The sequence below is a fragment of the Gossypium hirsutum genome, chromosome A13, assembly GCF_007990345.1.
Source record: "Gossypium hirsutum isolate 1008001.06 chromosome A13, Gossypium_hirsutum_v2.1, whole genome shotgun sequence".
NCBI classification, from domain to species: Eukaryota; Viridiplantae; Streptophyta; class Magnoliopsida; order Malvales; family Malvaceae; genus Gossypium; species Gossypium hirsutum.
This window is the reverse complement of record NC_053436.1, coordinates 53,148,737-53,167,826: the sequence shown is the minus strand read 5'-3', so window position 1 is coordinate 53,167,826 and position 19,090 is coordinate 53,148,737. Positions and strand designations below refer to the sequence as shown.

Here is a 19,090-nt window from a genome sequence, read left to right as displayed (position 1 = left end):
GTATTGCATTGAACATTTTATGAAAATGAATATACCAAATATAACATTACCCAAAAAAAATAATTTAATAAAGAGAGAGAAGGTATGGTGACTGCTACGTGGTAATCCAAGTGAAAATTAGGTGGCAAAATTAATGTGCAACATCATACTCATAATACTCTAATAAAATAAACAAATAGGTGATCGTTTGTATTAATCTGGTAATGTTAGTGACAAGTGTTGGATGGTTGAAACATAATTTTAACTAGAGTTAAGAGGCAGTTTACTTATTTTTATTAATTAATTATATAAATTATAAGTATTTAGTACGTGATTTGAGGGCGAGAAAGAAACTAGTTTAAGCACACACACCGCTCTCGTCGCTGTGAACCAACCAACAAAGGAGTTCCATAATTTTGTTCTTCCAATCTCATTTTCTTTCCAAATTCCTTCACTTTTTTCCCTTCCTTTTATCTATTAATTCCAGCAATTTGTCTTCTTTCTTTTCACTATCTTTACCTTCTTTATAGTGTGTATATATATTCTTTGTCATATCTGGAGGAGGAAAAAGAAATGAGAACGGGAAAGGGAAGTCAAGAGGAGGAAGAGTACGACGAAGAAGAATTTGGTTCCAAAAAAGGAGGCTTTTCTTCAAATCAAAATATGTCTTTCAACCCCAACAACAATAGCACCACCAACAAAGGTATATTATTAGATTGGATCCCACTCTTCATGCCCAGATCTCCCTTTTCCCCTTTCTTCTTTCATTGTATATTTCTACATGATTGTTTCTTGAAAAGGGTATTCTTCTTTTACTTTTGTTGTATTTGGAATTCTGGGTTTTTTTTTTGGGTTCCTGTTCCGGGTTTGTTTTATATACATTATGGGGGTGTGGAAGCAGATGGGAAAAACAATGATAAGGCTAACGCTATACGTTCAAAACACTCTGTCACGGAGCAGAGGCGGAGGAGTAAGATTAATGAAAGGTATCTGCTTCTCTTTTCTTAGTAGTTCTGTATGTTTATCAAGTTAAATTTCTGGTAATTGCATAAACCATTGATTATAATGGGTTGGGGTAGGTTGAGGCTTAGAAAGTTTTGAACTTTTTTAGCTTAGGGGTTGGGGTAGGTTGTGGGAATATTGATGATTGAAAAGGAAGTAGATTGTCTAGCTACGTGACTGCATTTATTGATGTGTTAAGCTATTCGATTGCATTAGGAACTGGAGGTGCATATGAATCAGTTTAAAAGAATGGTTTAGTTTATAAAGTGTTTAACCTTAAATGGCTCCTTAAATTAAGCTGTTATTGGTCCTTTGCTAGCACTGAGTTAAATGCTATGGAATTACTATTGATGTTCTATGGATTCAACAGAGGTTGTGAATTTAAGATGCTTGCTTAAATTTTGTGAACAATAATAGTTCTCTGATGCTTTTAGATTTCAAAGATTGAGAGATTTAATACCAAACACTGATCAAAAGAGAGATACGGCTTCGTTCTTGCTAGAGGTATGTCATGAATGTGGAAATAAGAAAATGCCATACTATGTTATTTTATCTAGTTGTTTACCTTTTGAGAAAATTCCGCATAAATTTTTTATGGACTCGAATAATGTTCTTTTGTAGGTGATAGAGTATGTTCAATATTTACAGGAGAAGGTGCAAAAATATGAGGATTCATACCAGGGATGGAGTTCTGAGCCGGCTAAACTAATGCCATGGGTATGTTTGAATAGTACGTTTTCTATCTTGAGGTTTAAATAGTATGTTTTTGTTTTTGGTTGGAGTGGTTAATTTGTAGTTTCATTAGGCTATTAGGTATCTACATTAGACATTTTCGTATTATTTGTGTTTAACCTTTTCATTAAGCTATTAGGTACCTATACCTTTCTTTTAACTTCCGATGGGAAATTCAGTTTCAGAAGCAACAAATTTCTTAACCAATGTTTTAATTATTGCTGCAACTTTTTGTTGCAGTAATGAGATAACATACTCGATTTATTTGTTGTATATTACTGGATTTTTTATTTTATATTAATTATTTCAATAATTTAATGCGTAAATCTATCTGCTCATAATTGCCGCTGTGTTTCGGTGCTTTATATTGCTTACTTTCGAGGTGTTAATTTCTTGTATTAATAATGTAGTTTCTCTTGAACAAAGCCTCTGGATATGGTGCCTTCCTATTGGAGGTATTAAAACTCTGAATAATGACTGACTTTTTCCTTGCGGTAATAGAGAAATAGTCACTGGCATGTTCAGAGTCTCGTTGGTCACCCACAAGCTATTAAAAAGGGTTCTGGCCCAGGGGCAACATTTGCTCGGAAGCTTGATGAGAATAACACCAATATTAACCCCACGGTGATCACAAGTCTGCCGAATGCTGTAGAAACTGATCCAATAAGATATGTTACATCCAAAACTATGGATTGCCAAACTGAGTTGGCGAACAGCGGAACCCATCTGCCCATCCAAGGTGAGAATGTGCTTGTGCATCCCCTTCAGAGACCAGTCTCTGAGACTCAATCGACTGAGTGTCTTGTTGGCAATGATATACCGATCAATCAACAGGAGGATCTGACTATTGAAGGAGGAACAATTAGCATCTCTAGTGTCTACTCTCAAGGGTGGGTATATCTTCTTTCACTACTGCATTTTATATATTTAAGACCTTATCTAATACTTTTCTAACTTAAACAAAATTCCATTTAGGTTTAGGGTACTGAATATAAGCTGATAATATGTTTATGGATTTTGATGTTGACCAGCTTATTGAGCGCTCTGGCACAAGCACTTCAATGCTTGGGTTTGGATTTGTCACAGGCCAACATGTTAGTGCAGATTGATCTTGGAAAACATGCAAATAGAGGGCTATCTGCTAAGGTACGACTGAAACAAAGAAAGATCTTGGTGTCCTTTTCTCGGTTGGTTCTGCTTTCGGGTTTATCGACAATTGTCTCATGTTCTTTGCTAAAACTCCTACATCTTTCTCGACGAAATTAGTCAATATACAATAATAGATTTGTATAAATTTGTGCTGGTTTTTATTTGTTTACTATAATGTTTACAGGAACCACATAATTCCCCCCATCAGGCAATGACCCATCTTAGAGATGTGAGCAGTGGAGAGGATTCTGATCATGCTCAAAAGCGACTGAAGAAATAAGATCGGCACCTGGGTTCCATAAAAGATCATTTCAACTCGGTTTTCCCACCTGATCTTTCTTTCTTGTTTCATCTTGATTTCATTTGGTTATTGTATATGCTGCAGTTTTGGTTCTTTTCTAGAAGTCCAAGTATCGATCATTGTTTGTTGTAAGAGTAGTCCCCCTTAAATTATGTGTATTTTCATGGGGGTGGTCCATTAGAATTCTGTTAAGGTGATGTCAAGGCGTTTACCTTTATTATCATGGATGTATCATACATTTTGATATAAATACCTACATAATGGATCAAAACAAAAAAAAGTAGTATTACTGTTTCATTGATCTTTCAAGTCCTAAAATATGGTGTATGTGTAAACACAAGATTACTTTAGGATGTTGCATATCAATGGAACAAATATATATATGCATATGATCTTAAGGTTTATCAAGTATTAGTTGATGGTACAAGCAAATGTTGGCAAACATTCCTGAGGATTAGAATAGAAAGAATCTTCTTGTCTGGCATGATCTGGATTCTCCTTGCGCTTTGCTGGTTTTCCTGTGCGATCTTCATGGATTTTCTTCACTAACAAAGAAAACTCGTCCCACAACAATGTCCCATTCTTGTATTCTACAATTAGACTGAACAAAAGCTTTCTGTCCAGTTAAATTGTTGTCTTAAATTCCAATTATCTGCAGAAAATGAAGAAACATGAACTGCAATATGTAAATACATGGTGGAATCGGGCAAACTTCTTAGTCAGAAGAAGAGCTAGAAGTGAATGCCGGCGATGGCCTTGGACAGCTAGTGCGATGTTCCCGACAAAAGTAGGCATGAAAATATCACTTTCTATTGCTACAATATAATCCATTGGAGCTGTAATAGCCAATTTTAGCCTGGCCCATTTATGAAATAAAAAAACAAAAATAAATAAAGTCCAAATATTTTTACAGACCACCAAATAACCCAAACACAGGCCCAAATCAAAATCCCATCAGCCCATTACCTAAACTAACCCTAATAGCCCAACTACCCAAAACACTTTAGCAACCCTAGCCTCCTTCAGCCTCAGCCGCCGCATGCCTCCTCTGCCACGTGCGCCACCACCGCTCGGGGCACCAACCACCAGCCTCTGACACCACCTGCAAAATGAAGGTCCACACGCAAGCAAACACCAACAGCAGAGAAACGAACAAAGAGAAAAACGACAAGCAAAAAAAAAAACGAAAGGAAGCAAACAAAATGAAAAAAAAACAAAGAACAAATCAGTGTAACTCGGCTATAAAAAGCCGAAATCAATCCCTTTATTTTTTTACGCACACCATTAATCAAAAAGAACAGAACAAAAGTTTCGAAAGGTGGATTTTTTTATCTATTTTCGTTTTTGTCTCTTTCGTTTTTATTTTTTCTATTTCATAACTAAAATCTTTCAAATTAAAAAGAGAAGAAATAAACGTACCTTGGTAGCCTCACGTCCTCCGTCGTCGTGGGTGTGTCATCGGCGCCAAGGACCACATAACCATTTAAGGTTTGGCTAAAAGGACCGAGAGTCCTCTTTTATTTGTTTTTTTGTCAAAAAAAAGGTGCTAGACCTCTAGATCCGGCCAAAACGAGGCAAAGGGGACCATTTTGCGTCTCCCCGACCACCGTCTACGGTGGAGGAGCAGTGGTCCGGCGATGATGGGTATATTACCCTAGCCAAATGAGAAAATGGAGAAGGGAGAGAGAGCAGGAAGGCTCTTTGCCTTTTTTTTGAAAGAAAATGAAGTTAAAATTAAAAACAATAAAAAATTTTGGCTTTAATAGCCATGCAAAACACTGCCGTTTTGCACACACACACACCCCCCACGCCTCAAAACAGCGTCGTTTAGGGGAGAACCGCGACCCGACCCGATTGGAAGGCAGACCCGCGTGTTTTTGAAGCCCAAATGGGATATTTTGGTTATGGTCCTTTCTTCTCTGCTACGCCATTCTATTTAGTCCTTTTTGCATTTTTCTTTTTTTTTAAATTTCGCCTATTTATTTCATTTCATTTTCGCTTTAATCCTTGGCCTGTGGGGTTGAAATGCATCGCATTGGACTTGGGAGATTGTCCCATTTAGTCCTCACAACTTCGAGCGCGTTTCGATTTAATCTTTGGCAGCCTTCTGTCACTTATAATCTAGACCGTTTCTTTTACTTTTTTTTTTTAATTTGGTATTGCCTTTCTATTTCGATTTGTTTTACCACGTTTTATTACATGTTTTATTTGCTATTTACCTAGATGTTATAATGTATTTAGTTTTAAACTTTACGTGTCATTCTTTACGTGTCATTTGTATATTTGCCTTTTGTTTTTTTTTAAAAAATTCTAAGTTCTTTTTACCCATCAATTATTTTAACATATACACATGTTTGTTTATTTCATTTTCACTTTTCATCAGATTGTTTATTCCAAGTTTTATATGCCAATTGTTTTAAATATAAATATTATCTTTTTTATGTTCTCTTTTGTAAACTGTTTGTTTATTTTATATTTCGTTAATTTGCATGACTATTTAATCTTTCACACGATGTGGTAATTTTTTTTATATATATTTTATATTATTTTATCTTATGTGCAAATTATATATCATCATATTTTTACTTTAAAAGTACCATTTTCTATCTTAAAATCGTCTTTTGTATTATTTATTTAAAATTCATTCCATTAGTTTAAATTGTTTTCATATACCTTTCAAAATGCCACTTATTTATTTTAAAACATTCTATTTATTATTCATTATAGATTTTTTATTACCCATGCTATATGCTATGCTTTTATGTACATACATGTACATTATTGCTTTATACGTTATTGATTTTAAAAGAAAAAAATTCATATTTTACTTTATTATTTTTTAAACTTGCCTATTAGCTTTTAAATAGTTTTTTTTATATTTTATTTAATTTGACTTGCTTTGTACTATTTTTTTTTAGATTGTTAAATATGTTTTTTGTTCCTCAATTGTTAATGTTAATATGTGAATAATGTATGCCATTATTGTCATTGCATGTAACATAAATTGTTCACTTGTATGTTCACCTTATTGTTGTATATTTATGTGATGTCGTCCATGTATTATTGTTTACACTCATTATTATTGTATCTCATATCATTGCCTCGCGAATTAAATCCCAATGCATTTATCCAATAAATCGTTTTATTTTAACCTAAACAAATACACGTCGTTTAAATATCGTACTTGTTACTATTCAAAAACGAAATTTTCCAAATAAGGCAATGTTTTGCCTTTTGAAGATTCGAGGAATCGTGCCCTAACTTACGGGATTTCGATTTCCTTGTTGTTTCTAAGTAGCAAATATCCTTTTTGAATTTTAAAACACACGGAACCCCAATTAAAATTAAAGACAACCTTGCGCTCGGGAATTCATAGTATTGTGTCTAACTTACGGGATATGATACTCCGATATCTCGAGATAGGGAAATCTTTAGTGATTGTTTTGAGCTAATTCAAGAATTTTAAAATTGATATTAATAGAAAAGATCGTATTTCAAATCCATTCCCGATTTTCAATTTTCGACATTAAGACACTAACTAATCAATTCGGTACCAATCTTTGGGCGTGTCGAGGGTGCTAATCCTTCCTCGCACGTAATCGACTCTCGAACTTATTCTCTTGAATTTCGTAGACCAAAAATGCCGTTTTAGTAAACTAAAATTGTTTTATTAAAACAAAGGTGATCCGATCACACCTAATAAAGATCGGTGGCGACTCCCGTTTTAATTTTCGCATTTAAACAAAGTCAATTCCCGTTTTCAAAATGATGGTTTCGACAGGAGCCATCTGATCTGCATGTTCCATGAAAGGTTCAAGCTCTTCTGGGTTTAATATCGTCTGTTTGCCTTAAGGAAAAGCAATGAAACATGATAAATTGGCTTAGAATTCAATGTACAAAAAATGTTTGTTTTTCATTGATTTTTGAACTACTGACCAGATTTGGATAAGTTGCCTCAAGGTCTGCCATTCTCTTCTCTTTATTGTATATTTCTTCGGCTGCAATGTAAATTGTGATGTTCTCATCAATGTCTAATGCTTGTAATACTAGAGCTGTTTCCTCCGGAGTTAAAGGGCACAATCCATGTTTGCGTTTCTTATTTGAAGCAATCGGTTTATGCCGCCATCCATCTTGGGAATATCTGAATACTAACATTGTTAGGTCAAATGTCTGCATTTTTTATTTTTGGTTCCTGTGTTTATCGCAGTCACAAACATAATGAACAAGATTACTACTTCATTTGTTTTACGTCTTCAGCCTCTTCTTTCGTTAAACCTTGTTTGCAAATGGTGAATGCCAATATATCCTTCTCGTACCTGAGATGAAGAACAAAGAAAGGACCCTTTTCTCTCAAGATGTTAACAATTTTTCTTCCGGTTTCCTCAACCGGTTTAGTAAACCTCAATGCTTCGTAGTTCACAAGACACCGCAATCATTGGAGCTCTATAGGCATCCCATTATTGGCAAGCCTGCCATCAGTATAAGCAGACAGCAAAATTTCATGCTTTTGTATCTGAGGAAGGATCTGTAAACAAATTTATATCAATACTAGTTGTTGAAATGAAGTTGAGTCAAAAGCAAGAAATCTTGGTGTAAAGGTTGGAAAAATGGGAACCAACCCTTTGAAGATAATATTCTAAGCTACCAAAATACATTGGAAACATATAATAAAGCGGTTCAGATTCTGCTTTTCTCCTGTTCTGGTGGTAACTCTTTCAGTATTTTAACCTCGTCTCTCAGAGATGTAATGAAATGATTCACATAAAAAAAATCTTCAAATTTGCTGCCATAATTAAAAAAATGTCAGGATATATAATAGTGAACAGGTTGATGCAATGGTGGCTGAAGAGTGAGCACATAAACAGATTGAAAGGTTTTACCTGGTATCATTCCAGTATGTGCCATAAGCAAATTTAGGAACAATTAGTGTGACATTCAGATATCTTGCAATGGCAACCATATCAGCAACCTGTGAAGAACAAAAAAAAAAAAAAAAACATGCATGTAAGGGGAATCTGAATACTACTATGAATCTCAAACATGTTTTCGTTTACTCACCCCAAGTCCCTTCTGAGTCAATCCTCTATTAGGTGAAATAATTAGATATCCATTGTTTTTACAAACCCCTGCAATGACCAAATTACAACAAATTTCATTTCCATCATTACACAACACAAATGACACAAGACATTATCAAGAACAGTTAGCACTCACTTTGAGGTGGGAAATCATATGGGATATAAAATGCAGATTTTGGCACCATGATTTTATCATCAGGGGTTGCCAACTGCATAGCAAAGACCCAAAGAATAAGTAGCATGATTAAGGTTACAACTACCCAGAACTTAATACAAGCCAATGAAGAAGGCTGCTTGGCAGCTACAGTCTTCATATTTTTTTCAGCTTTAGTCTCCTCCTCCAATGGCTTCATACAATAGATCAAATCGAGGCATATATGTTACATATATGGTAGTTAAAAAAAGACAGTAGTTCTTATAACATGATAATTAAACTATATGAATATATAAATGCTGGAGGATGTAAGATGGATTAATTCAATTTAACCAGGAATTGACTGAATCAAAATAATCATTTGGTTGATGCACAAAGTGAAGCACATGTTTGTGGTCTCTTTGGAATGTTTTTTTTTTATTAAATTTGATCATTTTCAGCTGTAAACATGGATGATATCTTGAGAGAATAGACAGTGACATAATCCTGTTTATAGGTTGAGTAAAATATGAGTTAAATTAAGCTAGAGCCGGTCGATTTTATGTGTGTAATGTTTTGTATTTAATTTGGCCAAGAATAAATTGAATATTTAGTTGCGGGTACACCAATTATGTTTATTCTGAATTGAAAAGAAACCCATTAACATCTATAATTATATAAAAGATTGGAACGTTTTACTGTACCCAAGCCAACTGCCATTTCTTTTTCCCACCACATCCTTGCTTTTTATTTGTATTATTCTCCTTCTTCTTTTGTTTTCTTTTTCCTTTATGTAAAAAAAAAATCATAAAAATAATTAAATAATAATTATAAATATCAAACCAAATTTTAAAAATAAAAAAATAAAAAATAATTAAATATTAAAAAATATGAAAATTTATATAAACTTAAAAAAATTATAAAAGAATATAAAAATTCTAATAAATTATAAAAATATTTATTTTTTATAAAAACATATTACAGTTATATAAAAATCATAAAAATGATAAAATATTAAAATTCATATAAATTTATAAAAATTATAAAAAATCATAAAAACTTCAACATGAATGGATCAGTCAGTTGGACCGATTAGACCAAAATTGGTAAAGGTATCGATTTGGAGAAAACTATTAGATCGGCTGACCTGAGAACTAGAAGGTTGAATCAATTTTTATTAATTTTAATATTTTATTTAATTGAACTACACGGATCAGTCAAATCGGTAAAACAATGGCCTGATCGGTTCAACCACTGGTTCAGTCCTGAAAACCTTGGTTAGAATATTTCATTCTGGCATATGCTAATAGTTAGATAATGAAATTTTAGTTTAATAAAAATATTAAAAAATAAAAAAATTGGTTCAACTGTCCGGTTCCTAAGTCAAACGATCTAATGGCTTTCCCCGAATCCGTACCTTGTCGATTTCAGGTTAATCGATTCAGTTTAAAGTATTATGATTTTTTTATAATTTTTATAAGTTTATATCAATTTTAATATTTTAATATTTTTTAAGAATTCTAATATTTTTTAAGAATTCTAATATTTTTTTAATTTTAAATATTTCAAATAAGTTTTATTAATTTCATAATTTTTTATAATTTTTATAATTTTATAATATTTATAAGTTTTTATATATTTTTTAATTTTAATAAGTTTATATCAATATTAATATTTTTATTTTATTTTATAAATTTCTATGATTTTTAATCATTTTCTTATGAGAAAGATATTAGATTAAACCAACATGCCACCATTAGATTGGCCTGTCAATTTATTTTAATGGTCAATGTGGTAATTGACGGAAACTGTAAACAAAAGGGCTTAATGAATTATTTTAGTTAATGACAGGGACTTAATTGAATACAAATTTAATACATAGAATTAATTATTTTTTTTGCATTTTTAAAGAATTTTTTTTTACATATAAGATTTTTTTTAGCTTAGACTCTTAGAAATAAATTTGATAGTTTTTTTTTTAAATTTGATATATATTATGATCATTGCATATTTATATTCCCGTTTACAATATTTTTTTAGGGTCCATTTACAAAGGTTTTAAACTATTTATTGTTCTTTTTTATTTATTAATCTGATTTAAAGGTTTTTATTTATTTCTATTAATTTTACTATAGTTAATATAATAATTAATTAAAAATTTTAAATAAATATATTAAGCAAGGTGTTAATATAATTTTTAATTATAATAATTTTTTAAATAAGTTAAAATTTCAATTATATAAAAAAAAATTAATTTGATGTTTTTAATAATCATTTTGTATTCTTACGATAACTCATTTCACTATCACCTCTACATTTGAATCCAAGCACGTGCCTCACCATTGATTTTAATCTCACCGCTACAATATCCAATCTCGTAGATACAATAATTGATCTCACTGTCATTAATGTTTTTAACTTCATCGGAGACAAACACACAGCCCGTTCAAAGGAAGCTTTAATATGTTTATGAGTCATATTTTTTAAAAAATATATGAAGAATACTATTAAAGCATATTATTAATATTTTAATAATAAATATATTAATGATAAATGTTCTATAGTATAGAGGTTAAAATATTTCATAAGTCCATATACTTTTCATAAATTTGGAATCTAGTTTCTATATTTTTATTTTTAAGAATTTAGTCCCTCTACTTTCAGATTTCAAAATTCAGACTCAATTATTAACATTGTTAATTTTGTTGATGTGATATTTTTAAATAAAAAAAATACCCACATGATAGTTATGTAACTAAAAATATGACAATATAACGAATTTGAATTTAACAAAATAAATTTAATAGTGTTAATAGTTGAACTTGAATTCTGAAGTCTAAAAAAGCAAAAGAACTAAATTCCCCAAAATAAAAGTATAGAGACTAAATTCCACATTTATAAAGAGTATAGGGACATATGACATATTTTAACCTAGTATAAAATATGAATGTTTTAATTATATAAATATGAGTATTTGTTTAAATCATGCTTAGCTTCATTTATCACTTCCAATTTTAATGTGTCAATATGCACTCTCATATATATATAATATGTAATTTGAATTAGATCTTATTTATTATTAAGTTTATATATGATATTAATTATTACAAAATATTATCTTATTATAAAATAAATTTTGATTGTTAAAAGGAAACTGTACTATAATATTTTGTAAAAATATATTTATGTTGTGTTTATTTCACTAAGAACAACTTTTAAAAATGATTTCAGGGAAATTTGTCAAATAATAAAAAATATTTCACCTAGAATTATCTAGGCACAAAAAGAAATATTATTTTTTTAGAACATTAATCTATTTTTCAAAAATTATTTTCTTAAAGTTATTTTGAGTAAAACAAATGTAGCTTAAGAACACTAAAATAGAAAAAAAAACACATTAAAATGAATAAGAATTGGCAAAACTCATTAGAAAGAGAGATGCAATTAAACTTGAGAACTACGGATAACTTCTCCTAACCTAAAAATAAGAGGATAATACGCTTCAACATACTCAAACTCACGTCCTTCTACATCAACAACAATATCCATGCCAATCGAATTAAATCTCAATAAAAAATAATATAAAAATTATTAAATGTGTTAAAATCTTAAAACACCAATATGATACGTACTGTAACAAACATATTGTATTATGTTTATTACACTATTTTCGTTTTTATATATCATATTTAAAATTAATAAATCTAAAAATTGTCGGATTCTCTTCTCTCTGTTGAAATGAAATATTTTATAAATTAGAAAGTTAAAAGCAATTTGGGTATCACTCACAAAGGAAAAATAAATTTTACAAATTCATGGATGCATGGAATACCACCAAGTTTAAGGTAATAGAGGAAGACCAAAGAAGAAAATAATTATTCATTCAATTAATTAAAAGTAGAGTGAGCCCCCCTAGTTTCTAACACCAAGGAAATGATGCTATGATGATATATAATCATCCCAATTCAGTAACTGATTTTCTTACAAGCAGCTGTGGGTTGGTGTCCTCCAATTTGGGTTTCCCTGGGAACTGCAGTCTTTGAGATGGACTCCCCAGTCGATTCGCATGAACTGCCTTCACTAACTCCGAAAATTCATTCCATTTTTGTATCCATCTATCAAACTAATCAACACCGCTCTGTCTAGACTAATTGTCATCTTGTATCCTAGGTACCTTCTATGGCCTTCCACAACTTTTTCCATATTGCTTGCATATGTAGGCAAGAATATGTCACTATCTAATGAAACAAGATAATCCAATGCTGCCATTTGATTTGAATGGTTCATCAATGGCTTCGGTCTGATGCTGATAACAATGTTTCCTTCTTCACCTGTGCTTCGAAACATCAACCAAGGCCTTTTTTTAGATTTTATTATTGTCTAATAAGCTAGCTTTTGGGGTTTATATATATTTATTACCAAATTTGGATAGAATGCTTTAAGAGAAGCCAATCTCCTGTTCCCTCCATATATGTTGCCAGCAGCTATATATATTTGGATATTAGGATCAATATTGAATGCTCTGGGTGTAAGAGCTGTCTCCAATGGTGTCAATGGGCACAGTCCTGCTTCTCTTTGAATCTTGGGATCTATTTCCTTTTCCTTCCACCAAGGAATAGTATGTCTACATACGTAAAATATACTTACATTTTAGGTACCTACTAATAACCTATTTATAGCAAAAACGGTACCTATAAAATTGGGAAAATTATGTGGAATACTACCGAAACATGATTGAATGAGTAATACATATTTATAGTAAAAAAAAAAGTTAGTATAAAAAATTAAACATGTAACAATTTTAAATTTCATTGATGGAGTTTTTAAAGAATTATTATTAGAAAAAGTCGCTATATAAAAAGATGACACTTTAAATTTTTTTTGAAAGGAGTCTGACCTCCCTTTAATTAAAAGACACTAGATGTCATATAAGTGGTAATGGTTCAAACCCTACCAAGCGTGCAATGCACACATCCCTTTGATAAGTGGCTCGCGCATAATGCGTAACTCAATTTGACAAGGCCCTTCAAAGTCGAGAAACAAAATCCGATTAGTTGAGTGGTTCCTTAACTCCAGACAAACAACATTTCAAAGGCTATGATTTATTTTTTTATTATTAATTTTCACTATCTAAATCAAAGATACACGATTTATTTTCTTTTATAATTAATTAACCAAATATAATAACTTTTAACTTGATCCTAAACCCTAATTTTTAATGTTAATGTTAATGCTAATTCTATTGATTAATTTTTATTTAATTAATTAATTAAGGGGAAATTTAGGATAAAAAAAATGGTTAAGCATTATTGATGAGGTGACAAAAAAGGTAAGATATTTAATTAATTAATTAATTAACTAAGTTATAGGAAATTGGAATAGACTTTCTCCTTGGAAGTTGTTTTGACCTGAGTCTCGTAAGCTCTTCAACTTCTCTTTTATTGCAACCTTGGGTACAACCAGAAAATGCCAACATATCCATTTCATATCTCAGATGTAATACTAAGAAAGGACCTTTTTCCCTACCTCTTCTATTGCAGGAGTGAACCTTAGTGCCTCACAGTTAACTCTGCACCTCATTTTTTGAACCTCCACCGCCAGATTGTTACCAAGCCTAGAATCAGTTTTCGCAAAACGAACCACTTCATATTTTTGAAATCGAGGAAAAACCTGCATGATTAAATACGTTTTAAATACGTTTACGTTACCACTGCCGGTTAAAATTTCTGGTATTATAACGGCGGTATGACTTTACTCACCGTGTTGTAGTAATAGGCTAGCGGGGAACATTGAATAGAGTCCATCTGTCTCAACTTTTTTTCTCAGCCTTGGTGGGAGATGTTTGATGATTCGTACCTCACTGCTCAGTGATTTGATGAAGTAATCCACATCCCATATGTCTTTCAATTCAGTGCCACATTCCCGTATTAAATTATGCAAAATTGAAGTAAATTAGTAAGGAAAGAACCGACCTGCTATCGTGCCAAAATGAAGTTTTTTACAATACAGGAACCACAAGCGTGAGATTCAATAATCTAGCTATGGCAACCATACCACAAATCTGTTTACAAATACCACCATTATTATATGCACACTAATGGCCAAAAAAAGGCTTACATCGGCTCTCATTTGATTCAATCCGCCATTGCATGAAACCATCAAGTAACCTTGGTTCTTGTAATCCCCTGTAAAACATTGATGCTAAATGATAACCCATAGATGCCTTAAAATCAACCATCTTATACATCTAAAATGAAACAACTTACACGGGGGTGGAAAATAGGGTGGCGCTTCAACCTTGGTTGTAACCGTGCCTCTATCGTCTCCTGATTGCGATGACAAAACCCACTGCAAAAGCATCGCCGTTGTGATCCCAACCATCCATAACCTGAATCGATCACATCCAGGTGACTTTGACACCACCAACCTCTTTATTTTATCCATATTGGTAGCTTTATTCACCCAATTCTTTAACTTTTCGGCTCTTATATCACCAATGGAACTCCATTCAACCAATGCTTTCTATTCTTCAAAACCCGGCTTCCAGTCCTCCATCTCTGTCACCAACCGTAACCAAGTAAAATTAGGGCTTGAACCACCACCTGATTTAACTGATTTGGGTCCAGGACAAAACCATTTTTCAGGAGCCTCCAGCAGTGGCATGTCAGAGAAACACATCCTTAAAAATTGGAAACTGTTTGCTTGTACCATAAATCAGCACGTTATCTTGCAGTCATTGTGGAGGAGAAATTATATTGAATATGAAGGATTGGCATTATAATTACTATAATTGTACTTTAATTGTCATGGAAGTTGAAAAGCATTGAACTCATCACCTAAAAAACGAGTAAAATAATTCTGCTTTCAATTTCAACACCAATTTCTGTACTTATTAGATTTTTTTTTTTGCAAATAGAGTTGTGATGTTGTATGATTAATTAATAGCTAGAAATTAGATGATGATATTATCAAGTTATTAAAGCAAGCGTAATTGGATTAGTTAAAGTTAATGAATAAAATGTCAGTCTCAATATCATAATTATTTGATATTGAGTGTGATGGCTGTTTTTAAACAAGCATTACATGTTTGAATCTATAATTTCTACTTTGTAGCAGTAACTGATTTAATATTGACTTGTATGATTTAAGAAAAGAAGCCCATATGCATGAATTATGTTTTCATCATTAACTAATTTTCCATTTTTGTAATTGTGAATTATGCATGAATAGTACATATTATTTTTAATTTCAAATTTAATAATTATATATTTTTAATTTATTACAATTTATATATTAGTAACTTCAGCACTTTTTAAATGTTTACATTATATTTTTATATATAAATTTTTTGTGTTATAAATTGCATAAAATATATAGGGTTAGCATTTGATATATTGGTAGTATACTTTTTTATTCTACAAGCAACCTTAAAAAATTGTCATGAGTTTTTTTTTAATATTTATTTTTAAGGCATGTCAAAAAATCCCTTAAGAAAAATGCAAAAAATAAATTAAATCCCTATATTAAATTCACACCCAATTAAGTCCTTACAGTTAATAGGGACAAAACCAAAATTTTTTTAAGGGGTGAAGTTAAATTGTTATTTTTACAATGGTAAAAATGCAATTTCACCATTTTAAGATCCTATATCTTTATAATTTTTAAAGGATTAAATCAAAATTACTTTGCTATAGTTCATCGAGCCATTTGGTGAAAGAAAATATATGTATTGAATTCATGAATTATTTGGAGATGATATGTTTATATGAATATTGAAATGTTAATTGATGAAATCGAATAAATAATGATTATGTGTTTAAAGGTTGTTTAAAGTGATATGAAATTTGGAAAGTTCATAGTTATAAGTATGAAACGCTTATTTTGTAAATGCAATATTGTTGATAGAGTTGTGTTTAAAAGAAATGGAATATGAATATAAATTGACGATCAAATGGTTGATATGATTTATATGTCATATTAAATGATCGAAAGATTATACAATTGTTATGTGAAACACTCGCCTAATTGTTTTAAATGTATTGAAAGGAAATTGTATTAAATTTAGTTATATTTTTTTACTTAATTGTAAACCGAGGTAATAATTTTGTTTAAATACCTATGAACTTACTAAGCTTTGTAAGCTTACTTTGTTTCTTTTCCTGTTTTCTGTAGTTGATGTTTTGCAGAACTAGGCAGTCGAATCAATATCAAGGTTCACATTATCAAGCTTCAGTCTCGGTAGATTCTGACTCATTTTTTTTGGTTTCGTGGCATGTATATAGGTTATTTTGAGTTGATGGTTTGGAAGTACAAAGTTGAAGTTGGAATGTATTTTAATGGTTGAATCTAACGGTCGCTATGGTATACTTGGGTCTTAGATTATGAGATGGTTGAGAAATGAATAAACTTGAATGAATTGCTTAATATATGTGTTAGTTGATAGCTAAGGTATATGTGTTGGTTCCTGGATATGTTAAGTTTTGAATGTGTACTAAGATAATGGCATTTTTGAGTTTTATGTATGGATAATTTTGATGAAAGTTAAACCATGTTTTAGATGATGAAAAGGTAAAGTTAGATGGTAGTTTGTTATTTGGGGTCCTATTTGGTGAATAGATGTGGAAATAGTCACTTTGGTTTTAGTAACTTATAGTTTTAGGATGAGTATGTTTGCCTTTGGAAAGTGGTATAAATGAATGATTTTGGCCATATAATGTTTGAAATTTTATTGATGAATGTATGGTATTAACATGTTGATTATGTCTTGGTTTGAATGAATTTTGTTTAAGATTAAGTTGTGGTGCCAATGAGGGCATATTGGTTAGGCACATAGGTTGATTGTGATTTGGTATAATTTTGACATGATTTGACATACTTCTGATGTGTTTGAGTAGTTGAATACATGATTTTTGGTAAGCTTGGGACTTAAGTACACCATTGTTGAAAGCCTTGCATTTCAAGGTATCATATAGCACACACGGTTTGACACACGACCGTGTGCCTTACATGGGCATGAGACACGGTCGTGTGCTCTATTAAATTCTAATGATTTTAGGTCCACACGGCATCAGTTAGTTACACGGTCTGAGAACATGAACTTGTGTCTCCTCCTACACGATCTTTACCTTTGCACATGGTCTAGCCACACGGCTATATCTCTACACCATACAGGCTGTGCCTTGTCATATGGCCGCGTGACCTTAATTTTTAGTTTTTACCTAAATTTTTGTCAAAATTTTATATTAGTCCTGATTTGATTTTGTGTTGAGTTAAGGGTCTTGTATGCTCAATTAATGCCCAGTTTTGATTAAAAATCACATCATTCTTGAATTAAATTTCATTTTAATAAATTTGTTGATTATTTATGTTGAATCTAAGGCTTGATTATATTTGATTATCATTGACTGATTGTAATTACGTTATATTATGAATTGTTTGATCATTTATATCGTTATATCGATTAAGATTGATGTTTGAATGTTTGATATAAGCTTGATGAATATCATAATCTTTATGGTACATGTATTTAAAACAATTATGATTTATGATTTGATTAAATGTTACAAAACGTGTTATAATGTTCGAATAATTATTGTAGCATTCTGTAACTAGGGTCTAACAACCGGTTCGGGAATAGGGTGTTATATTTAGTGGTATTAGAGCTATGGTTTAGTCGATTTTAGGACTAACGTAGCGTGTAAAGATTCTAAAATATACATGCCACATATACCTGTGATAGTGTGATGCTATTGATGCGATCTGATCCTATTTTTCTTATAGATAAAAGATGTCGGTCAATTCTAATCGTGTCGTTATTGATAAAATTGAAAGTAATGTTCCAGATCCTAAACAACGAGTAATTATATAGTGTGCTAGTTCCGCAGATGTTCTAAAATGAGGTAAAGAATGTCTTTTTCGGCTTAATAGGTTATTGGTATAATAAAATTCTTGTGAGTCAATCTTATGGCTCCATAACCTTCGCCCCCTACTATACCTATCCTGAAACCCCAGGTCCTCAAAGTTCCACTTTCGTATGTGTACATAGATCTCCCGTAGACAAGATTCATAATTGTGGAGCTGATGAGTTTAGAGACAAGATAGATGACTATCCAACTAAAGTTGAATTTTGGTTAGAAAATATTCAGAGAATATTTGATGAATTGGCATGTTCACTTGATGACTATTTGCGATGTGCAGTATTACTATTGAAGGACAAATTGTATCAGTGGTAGTGCGTTATTAGCCATTGTATCGAAAGACAAAGTTAACTGGGACCTTTCCCGAACTGAATTTAGAAAGAAATATGTCTATAAATGGTGCTTGGACTAGAAAAGAAAGAGTCTATCGAGTGGAAATAGGAAAACAAGTCTATATCAAAATATGAACGAGAGTTTGTTCAGCATAGTTAGTATACTCGCGAGATTGTACTGACTAAAAAAGAAAGGTGTGTTCGTTTTGAAGATGGGCTGATTGATAAAATTAAAATGTTGGCTGAAGCAATGGAAATATGGGAATTCATGGTTTTGTCTGGTTGAACGCAATAAATAGAAGAGATTTGTAACATTAAGAAAAAAATTGAAATGAAATTTCGTGACTCTAGTAAAAGAAATCACTACAGGAAAATAAGGCTTTAGCGGCGTTTTTAGCGGCGTTTTATCAATAAACGCCGCAAAAATTGTAAAACACAGAGCAATAGCGGCGTTTTAACAAAAATGC

The 19,090-nt window shown here is 31.5% G+C and overlaps 1 protein-coding gene, 2 long non-coding RNA genes and 2 pseudogenes across 4 annotated transcripts; 1 reads left to right on the top strand and 4 right to left on the bottom strand.

Moving 5' to 3' along the window:
* Positions 1 to 316: 316 nt before the first annotated feature.
* Positions 317 to 3,460, top strand: LOC107894988 (transcription factor BIM2). 2 transcript variants are annotated; one of them, XM_016820155.2, is made up of 7 exons: positions 317 to 682; positions 881 to 965; positions 1,416 to 1,485; positions 1,630 to 1,698; positions 2,215 to 2,603; positions 2,745 to 2,859; positions 3,047 to 3,460. In XM_016820155.2, the coding sequence occupies exons 1-7, from the start codon at positions 553 to 555 to the stop codon at positions 3,140 to 3,142; spliced, it is 954 nt and encodes a 317-aa protein (XP_016675644.1). In that variant the 5' UTR covers positions 317 to 552; the 3' UTR covers positions 3,143 to 3,460. The 2 variants fall into 2 exon arrangements, with proteins under 2 accessions (XP_016675644.1, XP_016675643.1); XM_016820154.2 differs by having other exon boundaries at positions 318 to 682; positions 1,603 to 1,698.
* Positions 3,461 to 3,953: 493 nt separating this feature from the next.
* LOC107894989 (uncharacterized) lies at positions 3,954 to 4,909 on the bottom strand. The gene is made up of 2 exons (XR_001683339.2): positions 4,583 to 4,909; positions 3,954 to 4,265 (listed from the first exon to the last, which is right to left on the bottom strand). It is a non-coding gene; the product is annotated as an uncharacterized lncRNA (long non-coding RNA).
* Positions 4,910 to 6,830: 1,921 nt separating this feature from the next.
* Positions 6,831 to 8,617, bottom strand: LOC121212708 (rhamnogalacturonan I rhamnosyltransferase 1-like; annotated as a pseudogene).
* A 3,531-nt stretch (positions 8,618 to 12,148) lies between these two features.
* Positions 12,149 to 13,106, bottom strand: LOC121212303 (rhamnogalacturonan I rhamnosyltransferase 1-like; annotated as a pseudogene).
* Positions 13,107 to 13,770: 664 nt separating this feature from the next.
* LOC107894710 (uncharacterized) lies at positions 13,771 to 15,058 on the bottom strand. The gene is made up of 3 exons (XR_001683224.2): positions 14,641 to 15,058; positions 14,134 to 14,559; positions 13,771 to 14,044 (listed from the first exon to the last, which is right to left on the bottom strand). It is a non-coding gene; the product is annotated as an uncharacterized lncRNA (long non-coding RNA).
* Positions 15,059 to 19,090: the final 4,032 nt, after the last annotated feature.